We start from the raw sequence: 22106 nt of genomic DNA, 5'->3' as shown, positions 1-22106 counted from the left end.
ATCTATCTATCTATCTATCTATCTATCTATCTATCTATCTATTATCTATCTATGTGTCTATCTGTCTATCTATCTACAGTATCTATCTATCTATCAATCATCTATGTGTCTATCTGTCTATCTATCTATCTATCTATCTATCTATCTATCTACAGTATCTATCTATCTATCTATCTATCTATCTATCTATCTATCTATCTATCTATCTATGTGTTTATCTATCTATAACATATCTCTATGTATTTATCTGTATGTAGTCATCTGTCTATCTCATATCTATCTATCAACCTATCTATCTATCTCCTATCTTTTCTCATATCTATCTATCTATCTATCTATCTATCTATCTATCTATCTTTCTCTCTCTTTCTCTCTCTCTCTCTCTCTCTCTCTCTCTCTCATATCTGTCTATCTATCCATCTACTATCTATCCAATATCAATGTGTTTATCTATTATCTATCTATATAATATCTATATGTGTTTATCTATATGTAGTTATCATTCTGTTTATCACCTATCTGCAGTATGTATTTATGTATGTATGTATCTATCTATCTATCCACCTATGTATCTCTCTATAGATCCATCCAATATCTATCTATCAATCTATCTATCTTCCTATCTATCTATCTGTCTGTCTGTCTGTCTGTCTGTCTGTCTGTCTATCTATCTCAAATCTATCTCATATCTATCTATCTATCTATGCTTGATAATGACCCTGTGAGAGGGTCGAAACGTCGCATCTCTGTATTTCTTACATTTTTTGTAATAAATATTTAACCTTTTACACGTATGCTGGTGTGCTGCGGAATATCTGTGCATACTATTGGGGATCCCCAAGCCGGGGCACTGACTTTGTACAGCACCCGCTTTATGAGGTTTTGGACGTGCGGCTTTATCCTGTATCTATCTATCTATCATCCAAATGTTTATCTATGTATCTTTTTAGTTCAAAGAGGAGCCGCACATCCACAGAGATGACGCAGGTTCTTGCAGAGAAAGTACCTGGGTCAAGAATTCCCTATATATGTTGCAAAAGTTCGCAGCACACTAACTTTAAGTAAAAAATAGTTGTTTATTCCATCAAAAGTGCATGAAACAAGCAAATACCAAATAGTATTTGTTTATTTAATGCACTTAAATGGAACAAACCACTATTTTTCACTTGAAGCTGGTGTGCTGCAGACTTTTGCGACATATCTATCTACCTATCTTTCTTTTTTTTTTTTTTTTTTGTAAATCTGTATTCAATAATTTTTTTTAGAAACAAAATGGAAATACAAACACCCGGGGCGATCCCAGGAAGCATAGTACAATCTCCAATAAATATATGTGCAATACAATAAAGCTTAAAAAAGCCTAAGTGTTCACTTTCTGCTTACTGAAATATAGTAACGGGCTGTAGCTAGGTTATATGTATTATAGTTAGCAGTAACACAATATTCTGGTGTCAACCATTCACATTTGTCACTGGAACGTCACACATTGCTGTATATGCTGATGTTATATATTTTTATGTTATTATATGCTGTAATATAGTTTGAAATTTGAGGTTAGGCAGTCTGTGGAGGTAGAGAGCCATTTTTATGGATAGAATTTTATGTTATGTGTATGTAACTTAATGTTATTTCATATTTTACATTATTATGCAGTATTATGTTATATATAGACAGATATGAGCGGTGACTCTGATGTGTAGACAGGTGACTTGGAGGAGCTGCAAGTCTGAATCCACATCCCACCTTCTCCAGGTAAAGGAAGGGAAGTGACTGTCTGAGGATCAGGCCTGGAAGTCAGACACAGGATGGGCCCAGCTACCGCCCCTTCCCGGCCATTGTGACAACCTCTGGGCTCAGGTCCATTAGCAAATCACTGGCCGTCCCTCCATTACAGAAGCCTCTGTTCCTATACACAAGCTGCACAGAGGATGTGAGCACATCAAACAGCTGAGGTCAGGATACACATAAGCCAGACTAGTGTCACAGGCCAGAAAATACAAATGATATGTGAGACCCCAAAACTTCCTCTAATGCCCCCCCCCTTCCAAAGGCAAACAAAATTATGACCCATATTAAAGTTGATATATATATATATATATATATATATATATATCTTGATTTTTAAAGTTATCATGTTATTGCTTGATTTTCATGTCATGATTTTTAGTTTTACCTTTATTATAATAATTTTTTATTCCTTTTTTTCTATTAACTATTCTTATATTTTATTTCCAAAAAGTTACAATGGTCCAGCAGGGCCAAACAGGTTGATTAATCTAGACAGAGGGAATGTCAAAGCAATTTCTAGCTTGACTCTGCACACATTTTTTCTGTAAGATATCTGTCTGGGTAAAAATACCAAATGTGATTGTCATCAGTCATTATTCCCAATATTGTTTCCAAAGAAACAGTCCAGTCTGAGAAAAAAAAATGTGGTCTGTTTATCCATCTCCTATCTATAATTATGAGATAGATAGATAGATAGATAGATAGATAGATAGATAGATAGATAGGAGATAGATAGATAGATAGATAGATAGATAGGGAATAGATAGATAGATAGATAGATAGATAGATAGATAGATAGATAGATAGGAGATAGATAGATAGATAGATAGATAGATAGATAGAAGATAGATAGATAGGAGATAGATAGATAGGAGATAGATAGATAGATAGATAGATAGATAGATAGATAATAGATAGATATGCAGTAGAAAATGAGCAGCACAGCTTTAGCGAAGATGTAGGTGCCAGCGGTCGGGGTCCTGACCTCAGACCGTCTTTATATATAAGCAGAAACTCCGCAGCACACAAGGTTGAAGTAAAGGTGAACTGTGATTTATTCAAATCATAAGTGCAACACTCCAAGACGCAACGTTTCGGTGATATCACATCACCTTTTTCAAGCGTAGATAGATAGATAGATAGATAGATAATAGATAGATAGATAGATAGATAGATAGATAGATAGATAGATAGGAGATAGATAGATAGATAGTTAGATAGATAAATAGATAGATAGATAGAATAGATTCTCTCTATCGTTTAGTCTGACTATCTTATATCTATCTCATGTCCCTTTATACCCTTTTTGTCTTCAATCCCTTTCTCTATTTTATTTTTCAGCAGTAAGCAGTGAGATGTCGTGCTGTAGGTGTAGGAGTATGAGGACACTTCCTGATCTATGAGACAGGAAGCCTCTGCACCTTTTGGGATCAGTAGGGCTGAAATGTTTATTGGGACTGCCATGTCTTTTGGTTCCCCAGCAGGATGGGATGGTGGGCTGGTGCTGGACAATGCTGTCTACCTAACATTCAGACCCTCAGCCATGTTTTTCACGCCTCCAGGGTGTTCTCACACCTGAGCACTTTGATCACCAAGACCGCCTACTAAACCTGGTATAAGAGGAGATGAGGATGGACCTGAGTCAGTATCCACACAGTTGAGGAGTGTACAGCACTCATCCTCATCTACTCCTTGGGAGCCAAGACAACAGAGCTTACACTGGAAGGATGGCTGGCTACAGCCAAGAACCTGGAAATTTCTTTTTTCCAACAAGTCCTAATCAAGTTGGATTTTCCAACCAACAGACCCCCCATGTTGGATTGACTATGGCACCAACCCACCAGAAGGACTATCAGCAACCCAGTACAAAAGGTAGGTGGCATTAGAACATCTCTAAGTTCTCTTAAGGAATCTTTATTTTGTCTTTGCATTTATTATTTATCAATATCTGATCAATTTTTAATGTTTTTTCCTTAGGAAATGTCATCTCCCCAGTTTCAGCTGCCGACCACAGACCTGCTCAATCTACACAACCCAAAAAAGTGAGCAGCCCCCCACAACCAGCAGTGGCAGCAGTGTGCCAACGAAGGAAGAGGACCGTCTACAATCCTGCCCAGTTGGATGCACTTGAGAGATACTTCAAGACCAACATGTACCCAGATATCCATCACCGAGAACAGCTGGCAAAGCAAATGTTTCTACCAGAGTCAAGGATCCAGGTATGGGCTTGTCTGTATTACGTTCTGCTCAAGATCATGCATACTGTTACTTGTCTTGTCTGGTTTATAATTTTCACGTAATTAGTCGTCCGTCACCGTTGCTGAGGCATCTTTACCTCATTTTGTTGACGCATTCCCCATGGACACATGGACAGTTTGTCCAGTATGATTTTTTTCTATTTATTCTATGACTGTTCTCTAGCCAAAATACCCCAAATTTTTACACTGTATGTGACTTTTATCCTCATCATCATAGACCTCAATGCTTGACCGTGATGGAGCTCTGGGTCTACAGATGATGGATGACATACAATGATGTATGGGGTGAGGCCATCCCAAAGCATGGTCAGATATCTTCTAGTCCTTAGACTTTTGACTTTAAATTTCCTCCATTACATTACTTAATTCTGATCTCCTTACTGACAGGTCTGGTTCCAGAACCGAAGAGCCAAGGCTAGACGAAAGGGGGTTAAATCTACTCCCCACCATTCTTCTGAAGATCATTTTTCAACCATCTTAGGAGACAAGTATTTGTATTCTTCAACATCCACTCCCCATCTTTCCATGGTCCACCAGCAACCAATGGCTCCTCCCCAGCAGCAAATGCAACCAATGAAGAACACAGATCAGGAATTGTTTAACCAAGGTGCAGACTACCTAGGATACCCCCAATACTCACGTCCCGTGTCTAGACAAGGTCATATTGTGAAACAAGCCTCATCTAGAGTTTACCATCAGAACATGCCATCCAACATCTCAATGGGAAACCAACACTACTACAACAATGTGGCATCTGTTATGGGTTTCAATAACCAAAATGTGGACTTAGGAAGCGGGCACATCCAAATGCAAAACAACTATGCAATGGACTACAGTGGATTCCAACCCAACAAGACCATGTCATGTGAGATGAGTGGGAATATCCCACCCATCCAGGTGCCTGTGGCAGAATCCTGCACCAGGCTTAATGGTTTTCCTTCAGAGATCCCTTTTCAAATGGCTGCCATGCAGACTGACTTCTACAAGCAAAGCTCCCCCATCTCGGATTCTGGAGTTAGCGATAGATCCACGGAGTACGGGTCAGACTGGGATGAGGATCTCACGTCAGTTCTCAACAGTCTGTAGATAACATATCTGGATTATAATACTCTGGATGGCACTCTGCACTTTATATTTAAGCCAGGCCCCAACCATAGAACGCATTTATGTGCAATTAGAATATGTTACCTATTTGATATTCCTTTTAAAAATGTTTTTGAAAAAATAAATTTTGATTTTTCAAAAAAATATACTTTATTTTTATTTATTTTAACATATTCATAGTTGTCTCATATTGCTCTTTTCTTTTGGTTTTGCAGACTCCCAGCTGAAAACTTTTTTTTAAATCAATTGGTTTCAGAAAGTTATATAGATTTGTAGTTTACTTCAATTTAAAAATATCAAGTCTTACAAAACATATCAGCTACTGTATGTCCTGCAGGAAATGTTTTCTTTTCAGTCTGACAGTTCTCTCTGCTGACATCTCTGGCCGAGACAGGAACTGTCCAGAGCAGGAGAGGTTTTCTATAAGGATTTGCTGCTGCTCTGGACAGTTCCTGTCTCAGCCAGAGATGTCATCAGAGAGCACAGTGTCAGACTAAAAAGAAAACACATACAGGACATACAGCAGCTGATAAGTATGAGAAGACTGACATTTTCTTTGTTCTTCGAGTTGGGAGAGAAGGCCTTCAGCCAGCCAATGTATGTTTGGCTGATACCCATCTGTTTATGGGTACCATAAGGAGTTATCCAGGATTTTTTTTTCTTTTAAAAAAGCCACTTTCTTGCCAATAGCTCCACTCCTGTCCCCAGGTGGTGTGTGGTACTGCAAGTCAGCTTCATTCACTGGTGCCATTTCAGGAAGAAAGCAGTCATGTTGCTTGTAGGCCTGAATGAGAGCGAGAGAGCGCACACAAAATTATGGCGTTTTTTTCTCAAAGTCACACACCATTCGAGTTATACTCATTTTTTCGCAGAATGCTGACACACCAAGCTCAAAAGGTTGCCCATCACTGTTAAGTCCATAGTGCTGTCTCATCTCTGCCAGCAATTGGCTCAGTGGCCTGTCACTGCAGATATGTTACAGTAGGCCCCAGGCTGTTTACCAAGCCTACCCCCCCCCCCCCCCAAATCCACTGTAATTATGGCCACGCTAGTGTGATGTTCATAGTACAGGATAGATAATGTAATGATGATGTGCAAAATTGTGGTAAAAAAAAAAAAAAAGCAGCACTATTTTTGCAAAATTCATGGCAGAATTGTATCCAGGAGACAGTACACCACTGAAAGTATAAATCTTTTAGGATAGCCATGGGCCCCTCAGGAGCTCAGGGCTACCACCCGAAACTGACGTATTATAATCAGCTACTGACAGTGGCGTAGCTACCACGGTCGCACTGTCGAGGCCCCCCGCTTGCCACTGTACTGCTCCCCTCCCACTCCCTCTTGTGACCGCAAGGGCCCAAGAGACATTAGCTACGCCCCTGGCTACTGATCAGCTGAGGTGAGAAGCCAGGAAGACGCTGGGGAGTGTGGACAGGAAAGTATTACCTTGTTATTTTCGGTATACACAGCAAGGGCTGCACAGACATGGTCAACCCATGTAACTCTTGCTGCATGACAGCCATGCAATATGCTCAGTAAGACCCCAGATCTAGCACATCAAAGCTCCCTCAGTTAGTCAGACTGTTTAATATACAGCCCTTAACACCAGTGTTCTTTTAGCTACACCACCCAACCTGGGATGTATGGACTGGCTTTACAGTCCAAAATCCTAGTAGAAAATCAGCCACCTGGCTTTCAACACTGTTCCACCCAACCCTGGGTGTCGTCAGGGCCGTAGTGGGGGGGGGGGGGCGCAGTCTCCCTGCACACTCCCGCCCCCTCTGCTATGCCTGTTCATAATTAGGCAACGCTGTTGTTACCAAGGCGAGGCAGGAGCAGGGCACGGCCCTTGGGGAAGGGGGATTGATATGGAGTGGTGGCCCCTGAAACACTGTATGATGCACACAAGCGCCCCTCAACCACCACGAGCATCTGTCCTCACACACAGCCTCAGTCTCCTGCACTGTATGCTTCTTCCCTGTGTCGGGACACAGGAGGAGGGGAGAACGTCTGCAGCTGCTCTGTGTACTATATGTATACATGTATGTGACTGTGCATGTGTGTACCTATGTGCGCTCCTGTAGGTCCTGCCACAGCTACTGATTGGATGAGCGGGACCTAGAGAAGTAAGGAGCCACAGAAGCAAGCCGGAGCATGGACGGGTAAAGTATTCTTCCCTCAGCAGTGGGTTAAGGGGGCAGCGTTTACATAATCGCAGCCGAATGAAAAATTCTCCTGCTAGTATGTAAACCCATTCAAACTGACAGTACAGGGAATCACAGCAGATTTCACACCGAGTTCCTGTCATTTTCTATGGCTGTACATACTTGCAGCAGCTTTTTTTTACTCCATGTGTGCTGGCCCATAGTGTGCACTCCCTAAAAACACACATGGCCAGACTCAGACATCCGATGGTCCACGGCCAGCTTCACATTTGCTAGCAGAACCTAAAAATCTAGTATGGCAATATTACAGAGACTGTAGGTGCAGTGTACAGCCATCTTTATTGACATGATCTCAAGTGTACATGCAAGTTTCTGCCATTAAAATAATAAATATTCAATATATTAACCAAATAAAAATTCAGCTACAATAAAACTATATATTAATCAGACTATAGATATAATCCTAGCATTAAAAAAAAAAATACAAAAAAAAATGTTTTTAAGTTATATTTCCTGTTTTGAGATTTCCTTAAGGAACCGGAACTACATCTCCAAGCTCAGATTGTAGCAGGGTTTCTTGTTCTCCAGGAGAAAGAAGTCTTCCCAGTCAGAGTCAGCAGAGCGGTCACTATGACCTGAATCGGAGGCTGCAGAGCTTAGGTTGTAGACCTTGTTGTGGGTGACTGGCATCTGGAATGGAACGGGTGTAGAGAAGGGGTTTGGTCCATCCAGAGAGTTAAGGCCTGAAGTGAACGGGGACACTGGGGCTTCACTCATCCCAGACTTGATCTTGTTTAATGGGAACTGATTATAATCAAAGAAATTGGGTATATGAGAAGATCCTCTGTTCAAGTCCATGACCTTATCACCCATCACAGTGTTGCTGTAGCCTTGTGGTTGGACCCCCACATTGGTGCCATAGGATACATCTTGGCAGTAGACCATACCAGATACTCGTTGTACCTGGGGTGATGGATATGAATATGGATGGTAACCCATAAAATTTGGTTGAGGAAACAAATTTGGCTTTGATTGCTTTACGGCCTTCACCCAGTTTGCAGTTGCCACCATTTTTTGTTGGCGTATGGCGTTCTGGGAAGAGTGTGGGGGTTTATTTACAGCTTGGCCATCTGGAAAATATTCTATCAACACTGGTTTCTTCTTTGGATTCATGATATCGCGCTTCGCTTTCGCTCTTCGGTTTTGGAACCAGACCTGCAAGACCGGGACAGAGATCATTATTTTCTAGTAGCAACCCAGCATCATGGATGGGAACAGTGAAGTAGTCTGCAAGATAAGTTGTCGCCATCAGTAACCGGCATGTGGAGGAAGTTAGAGGGCAAAGACACCTACCTGGATCCTTGACTCTGGGATTTGCACACATTTTGCCAGCTCCTCACGGTGGTGAATATTTGGATACTGGTTGGTTTGGAAGAAAATCTCCAGAACCTTCAGCTGTGGTTTGGTGAAGCTCATTCTCTTTCTGCGCTGGGAGACACCACCCTCGTGATCTAGAAGATTGTCCAAAATAGGATTTTCTACCATATTCGGATTTTCTACCATATTCGGTTTTGGCCATTGTGCACCACTGCCGTCATCTGAATGTTGCAGCTTCAGCTCATCTATTAAAAAAAATATATATATTAATATATATATATATATATATATCCCTCATGTATTGTGAGACATAAGGTTTCTTTTACATAGTGCTAGAAGTACACAATTTCATAGAATGTTCTACAGACTTTGCACATCCCTCCAAACTCTTAAGAGCTAAAACATGACCAAGTCATTAACAGCACATGATACAAGTGCCTTAAACTGCTTTATGGGAAAGCAGAGTGTCTAATAAGTTATTCATCGGCCTTTAGTGGGCCCCAGTGTAACAGAACTGCCTACATCAATGGAATCAAAATCCACCATTTTAGGCTTCCTTCAGTTACCATGTGATCATGTTCAGGGATCATCATGTCTATGCATACATCAAACATAGCCATAGTCCACTGTTCACTGTTCACTGTTTTTGGCCAATGGGCAACATACCATTATAGCGCTATAAAGCAACAGGCCACAGCCTTCTAGCAGGCACTTTCCCCAAGTATCCTATCATTGCTAAGAAAAAGCTACATCACAGAAAGTGGTTTAAAGTGACTACCACCAGGCCCAGGCTGAAGCACTGGAGGCGGCCGACCCACCCCCAGTGGGAAGAAACTCCAGCCCCTCCATGACGTGACTCCATTAGAATCAATGGAACCCTATCATAGAGGGGAGGGGGTTTCCTCCCACTAAGGGTGGGTCAGCCCACCTCCAGTGCTTCAGCCTGGGCCTGGTGGTAGTCACTTTAAAGAGAATCTGTCAGCTGTTATTTACTTTCCAAACTGTCAATACTATTAGATAGCTGTTAGGTTAAAAGAGAAGGTTAAAAGAGAAGTCCAGCAAAACTTGTATTGTATTGCCCCCCAAAAGTTAAACAAATCACCAATATACACTTATTATGGGAAATGCTTCTAAAGTGTTTTTTTCCCCTGCACTTAATACTGCATCAAGGCTTCACTTCCTGGATAACATGGTGATGTCACGACCCGACTCCCAGAGCTGTGCAGGCTGTGGCTGCTGGAATGAATGATGGCAGGGGGACACAGGGCATCCCTCTGTCATCATCCTCTCCAGCAGAGACAGCCCACACAGCTCTGGGAGTCAGGTCATGACATCATTTTATCCAGGAAGTGAAGCCTTGATGCAGTATTAAGTGCATGGATAAAACACTAAGCATTTCCCATAATAAGTGTATATTGGTGATTTGTATAACTTTTAAGGGGCAATACTATAATAAAAATTTTTGCTGAACTTCTCCTTAAGTGTACACATTATTCCATTCATATAACCATCTGTACTTCCAGGATGTAGATAAATGCTTTTATTCTCTGGTACAAGGAACCAAAGAAGCTCCTAAATAGATGCAAGCAGGAATGTCCTCTAACCCCCTGCTTGATTGACACCTGGAGTCCCAAGCAGGTTCAGGTATGGAAGGAGGGGGGGGGGGGGGGGTAAGAAGGTGTTACAGCTTGCTGCACTTTAGGAGCTCAGGAAATCTTTGACTCTTCATTCTATAGAATAAAATAATTTTCTACAATCTGGGAGCACAGGTATATATGAAAGGTACCATGTGTCTCCTTGACCTAACAGTGTCATAAGGTTGGAATGTGAGCTGCAGCTGACATATGTCCTTAGACCTCATTCACACCACCTGGAACTCTATACTCACTATATGTACCATTGCATGGGGCACTCCATAGTACCACATCCAGTGGAATATAAAGTAATATTGAGGTACAGAAGGGTATATGTATATGTACAAGCACAGTCCCATGCAGCCTGGTGGTTGCCAAATACATAACCCCTATGTACAAAACTTTGAAAGTAAAAAAAAAAAAATTTGCACAAATAGGAAGATGGTGCCAGATATATTACATAGTGTTTGCCATCTTATTACGATCATACATGCTAACATTTTGCAGCACCTTTTTCTCTAAACCTGCCCTAAAACTTTTGCACACTCCACAACCAAGACCAATTTGCATCTAATTCAAAAGGTTACACTACCCACCATGCAGTTTTTGGGGAGACCCTTACCTGTGAGCACTGACTGCACAATCTCCTCCATGGACAGGCCATATGGCTGACCATACACACCAGGACTGAGGTCACCTGCAGCCTGCTCACATCCAGCCATGTCTGATCTGCAGTTCCTGTGATCTCCTGCACCTTGAGGCCTTTTATATGAATATAAGGTGCAGGCTGTGAGTAATGAGCTGTGAACAGCAGAGGTGTGAGGAGGAGCAGATCATTGATCCCAGGTAGATCACTCATTCATGGCTTCCTGCAGGGGGCTGGATTACACCCTGCAATAAACACTTTAGAGCTGGGATGGGGGTAAAAACGTTTTGCATGGGCTTGCTCCAAGACTCCATACGTTTAACAGATCCGTTTTTTTTTTTAACAGACAAAAAAATAGTGTCAGCAACGTTTTTGTGTCCGTCACAAAAAACTGATCCGTTTTTTTTATAATGGAAGTCAATGGAAAAACGGATCAAAACGGATGCACAAAAAAAACGGATGAAAAAAACGCAGTGTGAACCCAGCCTTAGGAATACTAAAATGTGCAAAAGTTATGGTCATTATTCAATAACATAATGGCGGCTGCCTATTAAAGGACAGAGCAACATGATGATATTACACATGGTGATCATTGCAGTAGGTGTCACCGCTAATTGTGGCCTATAGGGGTTGCATAAAATCCAAGAACAGTATTAGGGTACAAACACACACAGCAGATACGCAGCAGATACGCAGCAGATTTGATGCTGTGTTCAGTTATATAGATCTAATCTGCTGCGTTTCTGCTGCGTATCGCAGCAGTAAATACGCAGCGTATGGGTGCCTTCACACCTACCGACTTACAGCGTTAATAACTCCGTGAGTCGGCTAGGTCCTGGCAGATCACTGTCAATACATACACGCAGCGGTCTGAACGACCGCTGCGTGTATGTAAATCTGCCGGCCACTTAACCCCCTTCTGATGCCGGCCAGCCACCTCCCGCTCCGCTCTGTATACATTACCTCCTCGCTCCACTGGGTCCCGGCGTCCTGCTCTCCCACCCAGCCAATCAGTGTGTTGCCCTACCGCAGCCACTGATTGGCCTAGCGGGAGAGCAGGACGCCGGGAGGTAATGTATACAGACCTGAGCGGGAGGCGGCCGGCCAGCATCAGAAGGGGTTAAGCAGCCGGCAGATTTACATACACGCAGCGGTCGTTCAGACCGCTGCGTGTATGTATTGACAGTGATCTGCCAGGACCTAGCCGACTCGCAGAGTTATTAACGCTGCGAGTCGGTAGGTGTGAAGGCACCCTAAATGCCGTGTGTGTTTGTACCCTCAGGCCCTGTTCACACATAGGTTTGATGTAGGACAAAAACACAGTATATACAGGGCCTTACAGGGGCTATCCAGGATTGGGAGAAAATAGCTGCTTTCTTCCACAAACAGCGCCACACCTGTGTGCAGTATTAAAACTTGGCTTTATTTACAGGGTTATCCAGTGCTCCAAAATTTTTAACATCTTGCTTCCGTATTAGTAAGCGCAACATGGTATGCTTACTAATACGCCAGCAAAATGTTAAGCATAGAAAGGTAAGCATAATGTTTACTAATATGGCAGCAACATGTTACAATGGATACCTGGGGAGGAAGCACCGAATACAGTGTGAACCTACCTTTAACTCCTTAACAACAGAGGCTGTACATGGACGCCCTCAGTGTCTGGGCTTACATCAGGGGCATAACTAGGAATGTCTGGGCCCCATAGCAAACTTTTGATTGGGCCCCCACCCGTTCCCGACATTTGCAGAACCTGGTGCTGCAAATGATGACAGCTTAGGGGGCCCAGTGTATTGCAGGAGCAGGCAACGGGGCCCTCTGATGCGGTGGGCCCCATAGCAGCCGCTATGGCTGATGCAGTGGTAGTTACTCCCCTGGCTTGCTTGTACACTATCCCTGGGTTTAGAGCTATTAAGCTATGATAGCGGGTGAGGACCATCTGTGATCACGCGACCACCCACCATTAATTCCTTAAACGCTGTGATTGCGTCAAGTTGCAGCGTTTAAGAGTGATAGACAGCAGCCACTCCTGTCACTTACCGATCATGACCCCCACGGTCATTAAGGCCATTTTAGGCTCTGTCTTTAAGGGGTTAAAGGGGTTATCCAGGCTTAGAAAATCATAGCTGTTATCTTCTATAAACAGTACCACACCTGTCCTTAGGTTATGTGTGGTATTACAACTTGGACAAGAGTAGCGCTGTTTCAGGAAGTAAGAGGCCTTGTTTTTCTAATCATGGATAGCCCCAGGATAGCCCCTGATTTGGGTGACAACCATGTCACGTCACCCTGCAGGTCAATATTAATATCAGCCTCAGACAAGCATAATACAGGTCAGTTTCTTTTGTGGGGGCAGATTCACACATGGTGTAGTTGCCCATTGCAACCAATCAGATTTCAGCTGTCATTATTTGGTGACCTTTTTAAAAATGAAAGCTTGAATCTTATTGGTTACTATGGTAACTTCTCCTCAGCACAAGATTTTATATATCCCCCCCACCCCTGGTATTTGTTCAGTATTTTTAATAGGGTTTTCTAAAATGTACTTGTCCCCTATCCACAGGATAGAGAACAAGTAAGAGATCGCGGAGGGGTCCGACCTCCACGCCCCCCTGCAATCTCCAGTTTTGCTCCCGTCTCCTTTGTTGTGAATGGAGCTGCGGGTCACTGTGCAAAACCATCCGTGTTGTCATCCGTTTTGCATCCGTGTCCGTGTTTTTCACGGATCTGCTTAAAGCATTTTAAATTACATTGATTACATCATATCCTTGTTTTTCACGGATGAACATGGATCTCATTGATTTCTATGGGGAATTCTTTCCGTGCATCCGTTCCGAGTAATGACATGTCCTATTTTTTAATGGCACGGCTCACGGATCCGTGAAATCATGGAACGTCTGAATAGCCCAATGCTTGAGAAAGATCTCGCGATGAGACTGAAATGTTGCATGTATTTTCTGCTTGACATGGAATAAAACACTTGGAAGTTTTTTCACAAGAAGGTTGTGCTGCAGATTTCTTGGTTTATCTAGTGGGGAGACGTGGATTCGGTCTTCAGCCGCTGCCACCCGAATTCAACCCTCACAGAGTGCACTCCGTTGTGGAAGCAATAGAAGCAATAGAAAGCAATGGGCTGTAAATTTGTCTGTGCGCACGGACAACTTCACAGAACATGTGAATGCAGCCTAAGGGGGACATGGGAGGAGATTTATTGCACTGTCAATTCCTATGGAGAGGATGGAAAATGGCGTGCTCTTTCCTTTCCTTCGCTCCATAGGAATATACTTGCCGTACCAGCGGCTTTATTCATAATACTGAAGCCAGGGGCCCGATACGGAGATCAGCAGGGAGTACAGAGGTCGGCCACCACACAATCTACCTTTCGCCTATCAGGATTGGATTTTTCCTGAAATACCCCTTTAATCATGATACAAATCTACACATGCTGGAAGTAGGGGCGGCTGGGTTTACTAAGACACGTGCTCCTCTTAGTGAATCCGACCGGGGGAAAGGGGGATGGGGCCTAATTTCAGACTAGCATACTCGTATGCTGGTCTCTGTAAGTGTCCCCCTTTGTGTCTGTTTTTCTTCCCCACTGAGCTAAAGGGGAACTCCAGCAAAACCATTTTTTTCTATCAAATCAACCGATGTCAGAGAGTTATATAGATTTGTAATTTACTTTGGTTTAAAAATGTCAAGTCTTCCAGTACTTATCAGCTGCTGTATGTCCTGCAGGAAGTGGTGTATTCTTTACAGTCTGACACAGTGCTCTTTGCTGCCACCTCTGTCCATGTCAGGAACTGTCCAGAGCAAGGGAGGTTTTTTATGGAGATTTGTTACTGCTCTAGGCAGTTCCTGACATAGACAGAAGTGGCAGCAGAGAGCACTGTGTTGGACTGGAAAGAATACATTACTTCCTGCACAATCCACAATCATATTTTTGATAAAATATGGTGGTTTTACGTATTATTATTCATGTTTGATGCACTTTTGTTTACATATTTTTTAAAAATTGCTAGCAGTACCTAATTTGCATAAAGCATGAGAAAAACGCCCCCCCTCCAAAATAAATAAATAAATATATATAGAGAGAGAGAGAGATAAACACTCAAAAAAAAATCTATACAAAACTATAGAAAATATGGTACAACAGAATACCAAAAATGTGTCTGATTCTTCTCGGACAGATAGTAAGTGACCTCAAAACCTACAGGATAGAATGTTTAAAAACCTACAGGGCAAAATTTATAATAACTTCAGACAATATTATACAACAAAAGGCAATAGCGATGAGGCGGCACTCCAGATATAGTCTATATCTGTAGTGCCGCCTCATCGCTATTGCTTTTGGAATTCAGTGAAGCCTGAGTCTAAAGGCCCCATTCCACAGAACGATTGTCGTTCATAAACTCGCTCCAACGACCGCTCGTTATCGATAATCGCTTAGTGGAATTGGTATAAACGAGCAAATGACAAAGGCGAAATCGTTATATTGTCGTTCAAAATAGTTTTTCAGCATGTTGAAAAAAAATTGTTGGTCTTTGAAATATTGATTGCAACAACGGCCGTACATTTATGAAAAGATACGTTGTGTGAACATTGCCAAATAGTGACTACTTTTTTCTACATTGCATTCTGTTGTTCTTATACCTTCATTTCTACCTATTTTTATATGGTAATGTAAGTTCTGTTATTGTGTTTTTTTTATGTGCTATTACTTTATACAGCTGCGTTGTTTCACGCCGGTGGATGTTATCTGTAAATGTTATGGATGATGTGGCGCTATATAAAATACACTAAGCCATTTACATTTTGTTACCGGATGTAAATCCTTGGGGTGACAGGTGACATATCTGTGACAAATGTCCCCGGCAGGAGACGACACCTGCACAGTCCAGTCACTGGGGTCACTTGTTAGGACACTGGGGGCACAGACTCAGGTGCCACTCTGTCTGCCAGGGCGGGGTGGGGGCAGGTGTGAATTATCTCCTATCAGCTTGGACCACCGCAGGGCAGGATCATCAGGACAAATATTACACCCATCATTTTATCACCTTTTGGGGATAAAATTGTATCACTTTTGCAAACACCTAAAAATGTTCACACGTATCAGTTGTGTATTTGCAAGAAGAAAGTAGGAAGAGTATTTCAGGAGTGTCGTCTTCTTGTGGGGGCAGTGACCTGATACACATGAGGACTGGGCTGTATGTAATGAGGGACGGAAATGTAGATATATATTGAGGATAAGGGCCCTATTCTTGTTCAGATTATCGTTAAATTGTTCGAATCTAAACGATAATCGTTCGGTTGAAATGCAGTTAACGATTAACGACCGAACTAGAAATCGTTGATCGCTTTATAAGACCTGGACCTATTTTTATCGTTGCTCGTTCGCAAAGCGTTCGCTAATCGTTCGCATTAAATAAGACGTCGTTCGGTCGTTCGCAGTAGATACGAACGCAATAGCGAAGAAAAAGCTATCGCAAATACGATCATAAGTAACGATTATCGTTCCATGGAAATGAGTGAATGTTTTCAGGTCTTTCGCAATAGTGGTCGTTTGAGATCATCAATCGTTAACGATTATACGAACCATAATCGTCCGGTAGAATAGGGCCCTTAGTAGGATCAGGGTCTTCCACCAGCACAGAGTATTTCAGAAGAGCAGAGTGCCCATAGGGTACCCTCTTTTTTTTTTTTTTTTGTGTCGTTTTTATGTCCTTTGTTTCTGGCTTTTTTCTGCAATTTTTTACTTTATGTGTGAGTTTTTGTTTTTTTTGCGGTTTAGCCATTTTTGTGCTCAACAAGATTGCTGATCTTTCTTTCCCTCTGCCATCACATGACAGTTAAGGCCCTATTCCACGTAACGATTATCGTTCGTATTCGGACGATATCGGCCGCTACGGATGATAATCGTCCCGTGGAATAGAGTGCAATGATCAGCCGACATCGTTCATGTCGGCTGATCGTTGCAGTCGCTTGTTTTTCAACATGTTGAAAAACAAGCAACTGATATAGCAGCGATCTGCTGCCGTCGCTCCATTGAATAGGAGCATCGGCAGCAGGCGCTGCTATATCCTATGGGCTGCCCGGACGATCAGCGATCACCCCGGCAGCCCCCCCGCAGCTCCCCGACGCCCCTCCGGCACTCACCCGCTCGCTGCTGCCGCGCTGAATAGCGGCGGCAGCGAGCGGGGAACGAGGAGCAAACGAGCACTGAGAGCGCTCGTTTGCTCCTCTAAACGGCCGGTGTAATAGGCCCTTTACTGGATTAAAAGGGTACAAAAATGCCAGGAAAAAAAACCTATACACACAGCAATTGGGCTTTTGAGATGACCAGAATAGGTCAAGATCTGAGGAGGGACTATATACAAGTGGAGTTCCCTGACTGAGAGTGACTCCTGCAGCACAGAGTATTTCAGGAAAAGAGTGTGCTGATCTTGTAGAGAGAAAGTGGCCTGACCATTCATATGATGGTATGAAAGGGACATTATGTGAGGAAGAGTGCGAAGAACACTAGAAGGTCACAGACTGAGAGTTGAAGAATCAGCGTCCTCCAGCAGCACAGAGCATTTCAGGAGAGGAATGTGATAATCTTGTAAGGGGCAGTTACCTGTCTTCTCATGTGATGATGTCAATGAGGATATAGCTGTATGTGACAGGGTCATGATGTAAAGAGAGGAGATTGTATATTCAGTACGTAAAAAGGAACATACATGACCCAGGGGCATGTATATGGGCCTAAAACAATTGGCAATGACTGCTTCATAGCTGCTGGATGGTAGAAATCTCTTTCCACTGAAATATGTAGATTACAGCTTGGTCTCATTCACTACAACTGAACTGGGCTGTAATACCGCACAAAACCTGAGAACAAGAGTGGCGCTGTTTCGGGATAACATCTTCAAAACTGATAAAACCTACAAACCTACAAACCTCTAAGACCCCGTTCCCACTGAGCTAAACTAGCGGAATTCCGCGGCGGAATTGTCCGCCGCGGAATGCCGTTAGCCTCCCACTCATAATGGGAGTCTATGGGAGGCGCGCACTCATTCTTCAGCGCGGACAGGGCAGGAGCGGGCACCTCCCATAGACTCCCATTATGAGCGGGAGGCTAACGGCATTCCGCTAGTTTTGCTCAGTGGGAACGGGGCCTAAGAGAGATGTAGGCAACTGTCCGGCTGATGAATCCTCCTGTCAACTGTATGTATATGGCCAGCATTAGGCTTCCTTCTGTTGTTGTTACCCAGACCACATACAGTCCTCCGGAGACCACTAAAAAGAACATCACATCCTAAAATCAAGTTTTTATGTTAGATATATTTTTTAAGAATTTTGGTAATATTTATGCAATTTTTCATTTTAATATCTATATTGTTTTAATACTCCTGAGATCTTGCAGTTTCCATTCTGAGCCTAAAGCTAATCTGAAACCTCCTGTTCTGTCTGTGGTGATAAGGAGGAGACTACTGAAAAGTGATCTGTACTGATACAGCTACGTGACTGTGTCAGTACAGTCCCGAGAAGATTTGAACACTTTCTACGCTCCAGAAATCATAACAATACATGATGCAGTGAGGTATGTCATTCCACTGTGCAGCTACACGCTCCATAGCTTCCGTGATGTCTTTTTTATGACAAGACTGGCCGTTGTTGGAGATTAAAACAACAGCCGTTCTTGCCATACAATAATGCACTGGATTACGTTCGCATTGAACTCTATACGAACAGCAGCGCTTGTTCACACGCTGTATTGAACAATGGCCGTTCATGACACGTCAGTTATTTGTGGCCACAAGTGCAAAAACAACGGCCATTGTTCACACTCTGTGCACACAATGTATGGCTGTTCTTATGACCGTAGATTACACAGAGTTCTATTATTAACTGGATTGCAGGCACACCCACAGCGACAGGAACATGTTAAACGGCGGCCGTTGTTTGACACTCTCTTAGGCTATATTCACACTACGTATAAATACGGCGGACGTACTTTATGCGCCTGTGAACACTGCCTATTTAGCTATGGGAACCCGGCCGGAGCGTATACACATCGCATACACTCCGGTCAGGATCCTGTGCAGCGCCGCAAAAAACTGATATGTCAGTGGAAACCCTGTCAGTTCACACAATGAAGCGAGCGGCTTCGGCTGCTTGCTTCAGTGTGTGCTGTGTTATCTATGTCCATGGTGCTTAATAATGTTAATAAACAGTTCAGGCAAGATAGCTGTCCCTATAATAATGTACAATAGGATAAAAAGAAAAGAAAATACAATTAGAATATATAAGGGTATACAGGGGCGTAGCTAGGATTCATGGGGCCCCATAGCAAAAAATTTTAAGGGGTCCCCTCCCCTACGCTCAACACAAAGCACTGTGCGTATATATATATATATATATATATATATATATATATATATATATATATATATATATATATATATGCTTTACTGCTCCAGCACTGATAACCCCTGAACTCTGCATGGAGCTCTGCACATTTTCCTTTCCTACTTGATTGCCACAGAGGTCAGAGGTTATCAGGGCAATGAAGCAGAGATCTCTGTCTTCTGCTTGTTAACCCTTTTTTGTGTTGCCGCATGTAAGTAAACATTGGGTCACTTACACACTGCAGTACATAAGGGGTTAAGCAGAAGGACACACGCTCTTACCTTCTCCCCCAGGCCCCTCTCCTGCACGGGCCCCATAGCAACTGCCTACTCTGCCTCTATGGTAGCTACGCCACTTAGGGTATAGATGATAGGGTTGTATCTGATGGGAACAGAGGGTGGACAGTGATGGGGAGAATGGAAGGAAGCAGGATAAAACAGTCAGACACTGGAAAGCACAGTACAGAGTATTTTAGGAGAATGCAGTGACAGCGCCGTCTTGCAGCCTTTAATCCATCTATTGAAATAACATGCAGTCTGAGGCTATGTTCACACTACGTATATTTCCGGCCGTAATTTTTACACGACCGGAAATGTGCGGCTGAAACTACGGCCGTGGGAAAAAATAGACATGCGGCTGATAACATACGGTCATTTACTTGGAAATCTGGTTCAACTAAAAATAACAAATAAAATCTTTAGAAAGTGATGCAAACACCTCTGGATGCATCTGGGAAAGCAGGGAAACAGTTTACATGAATTGCTATTACCGCGGTTTGCGATCCTCTGCAGTATGCCGATGTCTCTCATGGTTAATACATTTAATAATAAAACACATTTTCTTTGTAATAAAGTCCCTTTCGTTGTTCAATAATTAAATTTAAACGAATCCATCATTGTGCAATTAAATATACTGTTAAAATAAATATGTATATAAATAAATGTATATTTATATATATATTTATTTTTTGACAGTATATTTAATTGCACAATGATGGATTCGTTTAAATTAAATTATTGAACAATGAAACTGATTTTATTACAACAAAAATGTGTTTTATTCATTAAATATTAATTAGTACAGGAAGCTCCATAAGCCGTTAATTCATATTGCCGGCAATAGAGCTTTCTGTACTAATCATCACTTTACTTTAATTAAAACATCAAATGTTTCTTCTAATTATGTTATCACAATAGCATTATTAGAAGAAACATTTAGAATTATATGTGCGCTCAGCTGATTGGCTGATCGGCTGAGCGCACATAGAATTAGCGGGTCCGCAGTACAGTGGCTTCATTGTGCTGCGGACCAGCGAAGAGGACACATCGGGGTGAGTATAGAGCTCTCCCCACCCCCTCCCCAGCACTGCACCCCTCCTAGCAAGGAAGGGGAGTCACTTAACCCCTTCCTTGCTGGGATGGGTGCAGTCTGACATCAGTCTGGCCCCCAAGGGGTTAAGGGGGATGCAATACATCCTCCCTTAACCCCTTGGGGGCCAGACTGTAAGCAGCGATCTGTAAAGATGCTGCATACTGTAAGGAGCACAACACCGCTCACAATGATGGGTGTTGTGCTCCTGTTTGTGTGTTTTTTGTGTGTTTCTCCCTTTTTGTTTTTCAGATATCGGTAACCTGTGGATTACGTCGAATTCCATGGACTACAACGATGACCAGCGGTTGTTTGGTGTTTTTATTTAATAAAATGGTCAATGAGGGGTGTGGGGGTGTTTTTATTTGAAAAAATAAAATTTTTCACTTGTGTCTTGTCTTTATTTCTTTACTTTATAGACTTAGTAGTGGAAGCCGTCTAATAGACGGAATCCATTACTAAGTTGGGGCCTAGTGTTAGCCGGTATAAAATGGCTAACACTAACCCCCCCATTATTACCCCAGTACCCAATGCCACCAGGGGTACTGGGAAGAGCCGGGTGCCAGTGGTCCCGGAGCATCAAAATTGGCGCTCCTGGACCGGGCGGCAGCAGGCTGGTAAGATTTAGGCTGGGGAGGGCCTAAACCAATGGCTCTTCCCACCCTGGTTTTACCAGGCTGCTGTTGCTTGGTTTGTAACCCGGCTGGTTATAAAAATAGGGGGGACCCTATGCGTTTTTTTTTTAAAATAAATAATTAAAAGTGCCATGAAAAACTTTTTCCCAGTAATTGAAGCACATTACAAAGTTATATAACTCTGTAATGTGCTTCAATCACCTATCTGCCTCCCTTCCCTGTCTTTTCCCCCCTCCACCCCCCACCAGGAAGTGTCCTGACTCACACAGACCTGATTACTGTCGTCACCGTCACCAAGCTCTTCTCTCAGCTCCTTCTCCTGTTACACTAGCCTCCCCCCTCCCCTGCCTTGTCAGGTGACAGGCTTGCTCAGCTCCCATTGGCTGAACAACTGCAAGCCATCACTTGTCACATCTCACTTGCTTATCTTCCCTCAGACTGACTCGGGCACAAAGGCAGCTCCCCCCTCCCCTCATACCCTCTCTCCTGCTGCCGTGGACTCAGTGAAGGAGTCATGTCACTAGAGAAGATAAGCTGAGCAAGCAGAGTCACCTGACAAGGAGGGGAGGGGGAGGCTGGTGTAACAGGAGCTAGAGCAGCCTTCCTGCTGATGACTCATCCTCACAAGAAGGAGCTGCCTGGTGACGGTGACGACAGTAATCAGGTCTGTGTGAGTCAGGACACTTCCTGGTGGGGGGTGGAGGGGGGAAAAGACAGGGAAGGGAGGCAGATAGGTGATTGAA

The 22106-nt window shown here is 42.9% G+C and overlaps 2 protein-coding genes across 3 annotated transcripts; one reads left to right on the top strand and one right to left on the bottom strand.

Annotated features, from left to right (window-relative positions):
- Positions 1-3938: 3938 nt before the first annotated feature.
- LOC138774002 (homeobox protein Mix.1-like) lies at positions 3939-5132 on the top strand. Its single transcript, XM_069954544.1, has 2 exons — positions 3939-4007; positions 4434-5132. The coding sequence occupies exons 1-2, from the start codon at positions 3939-3941 to the stop codon at positions 5130-5132; spliced, it is 768 nt and encodes a 255-aa protein (XP_069810645.1).
- Positions 5133-7832: 2700 nt separating this feature from the next.
- On the bottom strand, positions 7833-13071 carry LOC138774310 (homeobox protein Mix.1-like). Of its 2 annotated transcripts, none has more exons than XM_069955057.1 (3): positions 13013-13071; positions 8669-8937; positions 7833-8530 (listed from the first exon to the last, which is right to left on the bottom strand). In XM_069955057.1, the coding sequence occupies exons 1-3, from the start codon at positions 13041-13043 to the stop codon at positions 7859-7861; spliced, it is 972 nt and encodes a 323-aa protein (XP_069811158.1). In that variant the 5' UTR covers positions 13044-13071; the 3' UTR covers positions 7833-7858. The 2 variants fall into 2 exon arrangements, with proteins under 2 accessions (XP_069811158.1, XP_069811159.1); XM_069955058.1 differs by lacking the exon at positions 13013-13071 and adding an exon at positions 12589-12720.
- Positions 13072-22106: the final 9035 nt, after the last annotated feature.

This window comes from Dendropsophus ebraccatus, chromosome 15, assembly GCF_027789765.1.
Source record: "Dendropsophus ebraccatus isolate aDenEbr1 chromosome 15, aDenEbr1.pat, whole genome shotgun sequence".
In the NCBI taxonomy this organism is placed as follows: domain Eukaryota; kingdom Metazoa; phylum Chordata; class Amphibia; order Anura; family Hylidae; genus Dendropsophus; species Dendropsophus ebraccatus.
The sequence above is the reverse complement of the archived record's forward strand: the minus strand, read 5'-3'. Positions and strand labels throughout refer to the sequence as shown.

Coding starts and splice junctions, on each gene's coding strand:
- LOC138774002 (XM_069954544.1), top strand. CDS start 3,939: ATGTACCCAGATATCCATCACCGAGAACAGCTGGCAAAGCAAATGTTT. Junction 4,008..4,433: donor TACCAGAGTCAAGGATCCAG/GTATGGGCTTGT, acceptor CCTTACTGACAG/GTCTGGTTCCAGAACCGAAG.
- LOC138774310 (XM_069955057.1), bottom strand. CDS start 13,043: ATGGCCTTAATGACCGTGGGGGTCATGATCG. Junction 8,938..13,012: donor GACCGTGGGGGTCATGATCG/GTAAGTGACAGG, acceptor TTTTTTTAATAG/ATGAGCTGAAGCTGCAACAT. Junction 8,531..8,668: donor TCCCAGAGTCAAGGATCCAG/GTAGGTGTCTTT, acceptor CCGGTCTTGCAG/GTCTGGTTCCAAAACCGAAG.